The sequence below is a fragment of the Macadamia integrifolia genome, chromosome 5 (assembly GCF_013358625.1).
Source record: "Macadamia integrifolia cultivar HAES 741 chromosome 5, SCU_Mint_v3, whole genome shotgun sequence".
NCBI classification, from domain to species: domain Eukaryota; kingdom Viridiplantae; phylum Streptophyta; class Magnoliopsida; order Proteales; family Proteaceae; genus Macadamia; species Macadamia integrifolia.
In genome coordinates, this window is record NC_056561.1 from 46,587,400 (window position 1) to 46,598,011 (window position 10,612).

Below are 10,612 nucleotides of genomic sequence, written 5' to 3' on the forward strand. Positions count from 1 at the left end.
TCTACCATTGTAGGCAGTCGGCTAGAGGCAAGAGCAGCACTAAGTTGAGGATGTAAACCATTACGGAATTGTGCCATCAATACTTCTTCATCCCACTCAAAATCTGAACGAGTAGCAAATAATAGAACCTAGCAACATATTCTTCCACGGTCAAATTATCTTGTTTCAACTGTGCAAACTTGAGATGCATGCGTTGCTTGCAATCAAAAAGCAAGAATCTCCGGTTCATGACTTCATGCATTTCAGCCTAAGTAGTGACTAAACCAATGCCTCGGGTTCGGTTCTGCTGCTGTTGCTTGATCCACCAGATTCGGGCCATGCCTTTCAGTTTGGCCTCTGCAAATAGGATCTTTTGGGCCTCAGTCAACCCATACCATCAGAAGAATGTCTCTAAGCTGTGAATCTAGTCAAGGTACAGTTCTGGATTGTTGTCCCCATAAAAATCAAGGACATCCAATCTTGCTGCTCTTTCTTCTCCATCATCATATCTACCAGTTCCATATAGTGGTGAAGGTGGTGGCGGTGGATCTTGTGGAACGGTGTTGGAAGAATCTCCAGATTGAATGAGACTCTTTCCTTTATCTGCTGCCACCAAACGATCAATAGAAGCTTGCATGGATTCCATCATTATCATAATAGCTTCAATTTTTGCATCATATTCTCCCTTATAAGAGTTCAGCTGTTGAACAACTTCACTGTTGGCTACCATGGTGGAGATGGGCAAGATTATACTTGAATATGATGGTAAAATAGTAAATAGATAGAAACTTAAAGGAGAATGGCAGAATGGTAATTATCTCACCCTTTTTTTTTTCAGGGATGGCAGAACTGTATATAGTGAAAGTGCACTTAAGTCACAAAGGGTGTCACGTGTGGGTGGAGGGTATACTTGGAAGTGACAAGAAAATAGGATAAAGAAGGGATAATGGATGAAGGGAGGGGTATTATAGGAATAAAAAGAGAACAAAAGAAAAAAAAAAAGAGACAAAAGAGAATCGTAGGGTTTTAATACCGACAAAAGGGGAGTCCTCCTTCTTGGAGACGGAACTAGAGGAGAAAGGCGGAAGCTCGATGGAGGAGTCGATCAAACCAGGTATGTTCCCCTTTCTTTTCTTCTTCTTCTTCTTCTGTTTCTTCTTCTATTCTGCTCCTTCCGTCTTCTCTATTTTTTTCTTTTTTCTTTTTTCTTCTTCTTTTGTTTCTTCTTCTATTCTGCTCCTTCTGTCTTCTCTTCTTTTTTTCTTTTCTTTTTTCTTCTTCTTCCCCTGATTCTGCTTCTCTCCTCTTCTTCTAATTCTGCTTCTTTTTCTTCTTTTTTTTCTTACTTTTCTGCCTTCTGTTCTTTGATTATGTCTTCTCTTTTTTTTTCTTCTGATTCTACTTGCTCTCGCTGCTACCCCTCTTCGTCTGACTTCTTTTTTTTTTTGGCTCGCCTTCTTGCTGTTGCTTCTTCTCCTGCTCTATTTTTTTTCACTACTGGAACCCTGTATAGAGCTCGATTGAGAAGAGGTCAGTAGGGGTTTTTGCCGGTTTTTCTGTCGATTCTTTCTTCTTCTCTTGCTACTGTCTTTTTTTTTTTTCTCAAAGCCTATAAGAACAGAGAACAGAGAACGGGAATGGAGAAGAGAGATGGAGGGGTGTTCTCAGTAGGGATGAAACAGGGAATGGGGGAGAGAATAGGGGGTTGCTGGGAGTGAGAATGGGGAAGAATAGGGAGTTACAGTGAGTAGTGTGGGAGTCACAAGGATGGGTTGTGTGATGAAGTTGTGCTTCAGTAGTGCAAGGGAAGGGATCCTTCAGCGCTAAGGAAGGGATCCTTGATGGAGTAGCCTTAGGGAGAAGAGGGAAAATCGTACAAGAGGGAGAAGGGGATCACACCAATTCACTAATTCTAAAATTAAATTCACTCTAAAAGTTAAACATTGAGTTATGTAAGTATATAAAGGGAAAATAAAAAACTACTCCTTGGGCTATAATATTGAAATAAACTCCTACTTAGACTCCAAACATAAACCTACTTCTCTACCTCCTACATATCCTACTCAAAGACAAATAAAAGACATAATGTAAAACTAACTACTACTAGCCCTTGTTGGACCAAAAACCTGGGCTAGACCGGTTCTTCTTGACCCTTGGCTTCCATAATCGATCTCATTGGTCCAACCAGGTAAGTGCAACTGCATCTACATCAGGGGGTTAGAATCAAACCAAGTTGCATCTCTTAGAACTAGGGCCAGTGCAATAGTGCACTGGTAGCCGCACCACACCACACCAAGAGGCGCTTCACCCGTTGGGTAGTGGTTGAAGGTCAAGAAATTGATGTTAAAAATTAAGAAGATCAAATCATAATTTATCAAAATCAATCCTAAGAACCTAGAATTGGGTCTCAGATTTAAAAATTCAATGATTCTAGGTTTCTTGGAAAAACAAGGATCAATCAAAATCAATTCTAATATATTTCGACCAATTAATAGATCCGATACCCAGAGATCCATAAATTGTGATCAATTGGATTAAAAATTAGAGGAATTTACTATCACTCCCCTACACTTGGCCTACATTTACTAAAACTCCCCTACCTTTTACCTTTTTACTGATACTCCACTACTATTTTATTTTTACATCTTTTTCTCCCCTGCTTTTTTTGAATCCCCAGATTACCCTTTCTTTTCACTTGTAACTTATTACACTATTTTTCAAATTGATTGGTGAAAAACATGAGTTTTGTTTCATCTAATCATCAAGGATATTGTAAATTCAAAAAAGAATATTTTTGTATATGATCTATATCTATATCGGTATCATATGTCCCAATTGAGTGCCACGCATTTTTATTTATCTTTTTTAATCCTTAGATATAGTTGAGACCGATACTAATCTAATACTGATAAAAAAAAATAGATTGCTAAATTTGTGATGATAGATGAGATAACATAATAATAATAATAAATAAATAAATAAACAACATTCTTGATGATTGGATGAGACAAAACTTATAAATGGTTTGGTTCAAACCATATTTCAAACTAATCAATATAAAAAAAAAAATACAATAGGTTACGAGTGAAAAGGAAGAGTAATCTGAGTATTTAAAAGAGCGGGGGAGAAAGAGATGTAAAAATCAGAAAACAGGGAAGTATCAGTAAAAAAAGTAAAAGGTATGAGAGTGAGTATCAATAAAAAAGTAAAAGGTATGAGGATTTTAGTAAATATAAGCCAAGTGTAAAGGAGTGATAATAAATAAATTCCCCTAAAAATTAATGTTAGCTAGAAATAGTTAGGAACCCGAACCCGACCTGTTTACGACGCTCAATGCTCCATCGCTCTATCCATCCACACAAAGATCTTATCCAACAAAATGAAAGACTGATAAGTTGATAATCAAAAGAAAATCCTAATACATGTATAGATCATGGTCATTGTCACTTGACTTTCTAGTCAACCATGGACAACCTTTGGACCCCACTTAGTAACCTTTTTCGAGTCCAATGATCCATCCTCCACGTGAAATTTGGATAGGATACGAGAAAGGAGTGGACGACCCGGCTCGATCTGTCTATCGTTGTTAGCTTCTATTTAGAATTGGAATCTGGGACCCACAGTAAGATATGAGCTGAGGGTACACGACCCTTTTTTATTGTAATAAAGCGCTGTAGGGCTTAGCTAAACAAAGCCCATCATCCTACCGTCCATTCGGGTTCATGATCTCGGAGAAGACATGTCCCGACATGACCCTACTGGGATCCTCGCTGCTGATGCTCTGTCCACTGCTACCAGTCCCACTCTTTGACTTGGTGAACACGTGTCTCTTAGGTCCTGACACGGAGTCAGCGTAGCCGGGCCAGTCCTCTCTTATGCCGGCAGCGAAGGACGCGCTAAGAGGTATCTCGTCATCGCTCTCCTCGCCGGGAGTAAGAGTGAGACTACCACAGTCCTTCTCGGCTGTCTCTTGCAACTGTAGGGCAAACTCAAGGCGCCACACCACATCACTCATCGAAGGCCGTTCGATCCCCTCATCAACCAAGCAGTTCTCTGCGAGCTCTGCGAATCTTTCTAAAGACTCCGGTGCAATCTTACCCCTTAAATGGGGATCGATGATCTTGTAAAGCTTCTTTTTCCGGTGACACGATCGGGCCCACTCAGCCAAGCTCACTTCTTCCTTCCCAAGCGTCTTGTCCAAAACGGGTCGAGCGCACAGTACTTCAAATAACACCACTCCGAAAGAGTAGACATCTGACTTCTCCGTCAATTGCTGACGTAGGAAGTACTCAGGGTCCAGGTACCCAAGAGTACCTTTAACAACGGTGCTGACGTGGGTGTCCAACACACTAGTGGGCCCAGCCTTGGACAATCCGAAATCCGAAACCTTGGCCACCCATTTGTCATCCAAGAGTATGTTAGTGGTTTTCACATCACGGTGGATGATCGTGTGTTTCGCACCCGTATGAAGGTAGTGTAGGCCACGAGCTGCACCTATGCAGATGTTGAGCCTCTGCTTCCAAGATAGAGGGGGTTCATTAGATTTGTAGAGATGATCACGGAGTGTACCGTGGGCCATGTAATCATAGACGAGTATCATCTCTCCTGCGTCGTCGCAGTACCCTATCAGTGACACGAGATGGAGATGACGGAGTTTGGAGAGCATCTCTATCTCGTTCTGGAACTCACGGCTCCCCTGTGATGACGTTAATTTCGCTCGTTTCACAGCCACAGGGGTTAATTCGCTTCCCACGTAGCCCTTATACACGTGGCCAAATCCTCCAACACCGATAAGCAAGTTTTGATCCAAGTCGTTTGTGGCGGCTCTGATCTCAGCTAGCGAGAAGTGACGACATAGATCCGACGGTAAAGAAGAACTACAAGTGTTGTTCGTGGTAGTGGCGTCTATAAACGGGCCCCACCATGACGATAACGTCAAAGCCTTCTCTCCAGCGGTACCGGAGTCCTTCACCATCCTGTTCCTTTGCCGGCGGCGGTGACACCAGATGAAGGTCCATAAAAGAGAGAACAAAATCACAAACCCCACTGAACTTCCGGCGAGAGCAAACAGAAAAGTTCTCCGGTTACTATTCTTGGGATTCTTGGATGGGTTAGCCGGAGGGAATGGGGTTTGGACCAAGGGTTCAGGATTGGGACCGGCGAGGTTGCCGTCGCTGTGGCTCAGCTTGAATAACTCAAGACCGTTTAAGATTGCGTCATTATTAATAGTGATCGAATCTCCATTAGGGTGTAGAGCAACTGAGAGATCATACTTTCCTGATCTCCCTCCTTGATCGTTCAACACAAAGTAGTCTCTGTACACCGGGATTCCGTTTCCACCACTGTATTGGATGATATCCGCTTCAGGCTCCACAGTCTGATTATTGATGATTATTTGAAACACCCTGTCTCCCGGCTTCTGTATCTCCGGTTGGAACTCGCAGAAATGGAGCCTAACAAGGTAATTGAACCCAGAGTCCACACTGAATGACCAGGTCAGATTATAGTTGAGGTTGACATTCTTATCATTGCCCATGGTTCTGGCCGATCGGTAGACATCCTCCGGTCCAATGTACGCCGGAGTTGCCTCCGTGTACCTTATTAGGAATTAACAACGCAGTAGAACAATGATTAGTAAAAAAAAATTACAAAATCTGAAGGAAATTGAGATCAGCATCACCAATAACATACTTAATCTTGGTGTCTGGCAAGGAGGGAGTAACGCCATATCCACTCGTCAAAAAAGCATCATCTTTAATCCATTCGCGGAACATACCCGTATCAGCTCCGGCAGATAAAGTGTTGCCACCGACGTTGAGTCGTTGAACCATTTCAAGGGCGGTGGTGTAATTGATATAATTGGTTGTTGAAGAACTCTGTCCAACGGTTGGAAGGTCGACAACTACTCCCTGGATATAGATGGTGGTGGGCATGGAAACGATCTCAATTCCATTGATGAAAGCGAATGAATTAGGAGATGGGGTGAAAGAAAGGGTTAACTTTTGGCCCTCTACGTTGACGCAGAATTCTTTGATGAATTTGGGAGTGTTGATGGAAAGTGAGGTGAGATAGGCATTGAAGTTTTGTAGGAGAGTGAAGCGGTTGTTGACGGTTACGGAGAAGAAGGAGTTGGCTATATCGTCGTGGCTGGAATAGTTGGCTGGGTAGAAGTGGAGGCGTATGAATTTCATGCCGTTTGAGACGGGGAAGGTGTAGTTGAACTGAGAGGTGGAGAGGCGAGCAGTCATGTAAGGTATAATGGAGACGGAGGAGTCTTGGGTGGAGGCTGTAGATGTGGTAGTTGTTGAGGAAGGAAATGGACCAAACTTAGAGGCGGTGTCGCTGATCCAAGTGAGGTCGTTAGCAAGAGATGGAGTTGTGGAAGTGGAGCCGCAGCTGAGAACGATGATCTCAGTTGGATGGTACGGTGATAAGTAATTGGAATCAGCGGCGTCGCAAGTTGTTATCTTCGTCAAGAAGAGAAGGAAGGAGAAAAGAGAGAAATGGGTAAAGAAGAGTGTGGGGAAGAGACAAGGATTTTGCTTGCCTTTGTTGCTGCCCGCCATGGATGGACGGATCAGAGAGAGAGAGAGAGAGAGAGAGAGAGAGATCAGCAAATGCTTGAGACCCTGAGAATTAATAGACCTCTCCATCTTTACTCTCTTCTCTGAGTCCCAACTCCCAAGTCTTTTTAGAGTCAACGTACGAAATGTGTTACCCTTTCATGCTCCACTCGTGATACCATCATCTGATCATCAAGTTTGGGTTTAGTTAAAATTACATGATTACTTAATATTATGTTTGAATTTACAAAATTACCTGGTCAATGTTTCCTTCAACGAGTCCACTCAAAACAAGGATTGGTATGATCAGTCCCGGCATCGGTTGGACCATTTTACCCTTATATCTTATTATAGACTGGTATTAGATTGATCAGATCAAGGATCAGTCTCAGTCAATATCAATCTGATGTAAACGATCCTAATTGATCCAATCTTATTCGATTTTTAAAATTATGCCATCAATCATTCTTTGGCTATTGCCTAGGCTTACAATCAAGAAAATGAAATAATTCACCTTTCCATTTAAGTTCCANTTTTTTTTTTTTCACTACTGGAACCCTACAAAGAGCTCGATTGAGAAGAGGTCGGTAAGGATTTTGCCGGCTTCTCTGTCGACTCTCTCTTCTTCTCTTGCTGCTGTCTCTTTTCTTTCTTTCTTTTTCTCAGTCCCTGCAAGAACAGAGAACAGAGAACAGAGAATGGGAATGGAGAAGAGAGATGGAGGGGTGTTCTCAGTAGGGCCGAAACAGAGAATGGGGGAGAAAATAGGGGGTTGCAGGGAGTGGGAATGGGGGAGAATAGGGAGTTACAGGGAGTAGTGTGGGAGTCGTAGGGATGAGTTGTGGGATGAAGTTGTGCTTCAGTAGAGCAAGGGAGGGATCCTTCGGCTCTGATACCAAATTGATGGAGTAGCCTTAGGGAGAAGAGGGAAAACCACACAAAAGGAGGAAGGGGATCACACACCATGCACAAATTCACTAATCTAAAAATTAAACATTGAGTTATGTAAGTATATAAAGGGAAAATAAAAGACTACTCCTACTTAGACTCTAATACTGAAATGAACTCCTACTTAGACTCCAAACATAGACCTACTTCTCTACCTCCTACGTATCCTACTCAAAGACAAATAAAAAACATAATGTAAAAGTTACTACTACCAACCCTTGTTGGACCAAAAACCTGGGCTGGACCGGTTCTTCTTGGCCCTTGGCTTCCACAGTCGGTCCTGCTGGTCCAACCAGGTAAGTGCAACTGTATCTACATCAAGTAATAAATTAGATGCCAAAGCTTAATACTATTAAGCATCTTGAATAAGCAAGCCAAAATTCTTCAGATGATCTATTAAACAAGTATTATCTAGAAAGTTGCTGCTGAAATCAAATGAGTGCAATATGCATTCTGAAAGCTCAACAAAAATTGCTCAATGATTAATGGCATAAGAAAATTATCTCCAATGTTAATTGGAAAGCACCTGAGATGGAAAAATTGCTAAGTGCCAAAAACTTTAAATTATAAATTTGACTCTTCTTGGACAACTAATTCAATATTTCCTTGCATCAAAATGTGGGATAACCTTAAGGTAGCATTTTCGCAAGGCATCCTATTCTCTTCTTCTTCTTTTATTTATTATTATTTTTTAAAATAGAAAATATAAGAACTTGAGGAAATTACACTCCCCTCCCCTGACCTTTGGCTTAATATCATGTTCCCCCCACGTACTTTCATATATAGCAATAACCTCCCCCGTAGTTTGAAGATTCTATCAAATGACCCCAAAGTGACTGACGCTATTAAACTGGCCTATAAAAAGACTAATTTACCCTTCTAGTGTTGTATACCTATATTCTATTCCTTCTCTCTCTTTTCTTCATCATTTTCACGTTTTCTTTGAAACCCCCAAAGTTTGGAAGAGAGGTCGCCGATGCCGAGGTTGGTCGAGAGAATCCGAGCAGCTGCTTCAGCTGTTACAAACTCCTCCACCATCAGTACTGCTCAACACAACACCAACAATCTTCCCAATAACGTAGTCACGGGACAGATCTTACCCACGTCAAGAAACGAAGACTTTGGGGTCGTCGTTACACAGGTCTCCTCCAACGGCACCGCTGCTGCTTCTTCAGACTTGTTTGGAACTCAGGTAGTATCTCTGCCGGTTTCTGACCTTGCCACCGATTACTACAATTTTCCGGCCACCAATTGTACTGATGGGTTCCAATCAAGATCTGCACAAGTCAACTATGCAGATTGCTTAACCAGCCCAACTGGGGGCTTCAACAATGGATTGGATTTCCAAGCTATTGATCAACAAAACAACAATAATGTCTTGTTAGAAGGTACAGATGTATTAGAGAATCTTTGGAATGGACATTTTTTTTTTTGGGTGCAAGTGGAATGGACATATGGTTTCTGAGTAACTCGTGGGTTTGCCAAGCAAGAACCACTCATACTGGTAATAAGCCGTTCTCTTCCAGAAAAAGACCGGGATCAAACCGGCCAACATGCAATCAAATATGGATCATCTTGTAAAGCTATCCCTCCTCGGCTGGAAGCAGAAATCCAACTCCAAGAACATCTCCAGGATCGCCAAGGATTCGTTAGAGCAACGTGATCCGGCACAGTCCAGGGCACGGCATGATTCCGATTCAAAGTTCAGATCGATTCTCTTTCTCATGTCATGGGTCGAGTAGAATCCATTCCAGGCCAAAAGGTAGAGCAAAGCTCTCACAGAGCAGTGAGCGTCGAGGGATTAGCGGTGAGAGACGATGAATATCAGAACCAATGCGATGATGACCGATGACCGACTACCGAGGAGCGACCAACGAGGACCATTGAGCGTCAATGAACATTGCAGAGAGCAGCAAGCGACGAAGGAGAAAAACCAATCCCTAAATCCTCTCTCCCTCTTCTTTAGTGGTTTTAGGGCGATGTACCCTTCATTCGTATAAAAGGGTAATTTGGTCAGAGAATTAGCAACTTAAGTGATGACATCATCACTTAACAGGTAAATCTAACAGAAAGGGTACGTTTGATAGAATCTTCAAACTACATGGGAGGTTATTGCTATATAGTATGTGGGGTGAACATGATATTAAGCCAAAGGTCAGGGGAGGGGAGTGTAATTTCCTCTAAGAACTACGAGCATGATATACTGTGCTAAACAAACAACTAAAATCCATTGCTAACCTTCGAAGAAAATCACAGAATAACAGAGATAAAATCTCTCCAGACAATTCTAGAAATGTTATTCTCTCACAAATGTATATCCAAGCCATGTTCACTCACGGTTGCAAACCGAACCTGGCTTTCGGAAAAATACTTAAATCAGGTGTTATCATGAGGAAGTGATCCACTGTAGACATCTGTCTATACTAGAGGTTGTGACTATCAGAACTCTATGGGTTTAGTGAGAACCGCCTACTAAAAGTAAAAGTTGAGATGAAAATAAACTTACATAGGCCACTACAGTATTGTGAAAACTAAAGACATAGAGTAACGCCGCATAAATCAAGTAAGATACGAAGGGCATAAGAGAACAATTCAAAACTTGATAAAGCAAGACTGCCGACAACATGGTTTAGTTAAAAAGCATATACCTGATCATGACCCAACTTGAGAAGGTTTGTCCCAAAGTTTATGGCTATGCTACCAATGATGTTGATAAATGCCCCAATGACCCACTCACCCATTGATTGCAGATGTCAAAGAGAACCTATGTGCAGCTGAAATCTGATCCAATCTCAGGGAGTTTTACTGATCATCAAATAATTTTCAATTAGTGGTAACTCCAAGAAAGCCAACAAGGTTCCCTTGATCCGTCACCTCTTGCGTAGAACCTTGTCGAGAAAAAACCAAGCAGCATAACAGGTTCCAATTAAGCTGGGATCAGGGCCCTTGATTTTGGACAAATGCTCACCAATCACTGCTCAGATGGATCTGAACAGAATCATAAGTGAGCTATAAAATTCTAACAGATAGAGAGAGGGGGGCCATTCCCTCGGGAGGACCAATGTATTGATTAAATTAAGTAACAGATAAAGGTCTAAGTTGTTTTTGTGAATGACTAAAAA

The 10,612-nt window shown here is 41.9% G+C and overlaps 2 protein-coding genes across 2 annotated transcripts in view; both read right to left on the minus strand.

Annotated features, from left to right (window-relative positions):
- LOC122078127 overlaps window positions 1-10,612 on the minus strand; it is a 28,797-nt gene that overhangs the window by 17,227 nt on the left and 958 nt on the right. The window contains exon 2 of the mRNA XM_042643989.1: window positions 10,139-10,295. Coding sequence (XP_042499923.1) covers window positions 10,139-10,231 — 93 coding nt within the window. The 5' untranslated portion in view covers window positions 10,232-10,295. The remainder of the gene's footprint in view (window positions 1-10,138; window positions 10,296-10,612) is intronic.
- On the minus strand, window positions 3,347-6,633 carry LOC122078675 (receptor-like protein kinase FERONIA). Its single transcript, XM_042644762.1, has 2 exons — window positions 5,671-6,633; window positions 3,347-5,576 (listed from the first exon to the last, which is right to left on the minus strand). Exons 1-2 carry the CDS (start codon window positions 6,630-6,632, stop codon window positions 3,683-3,685), a joined length of 2,856 nt encoding a protein of 951 aa, XP_042500696.1. The 5' UTR covers window position 6,633; the 3' UTR covers window positions 3,347-3,682.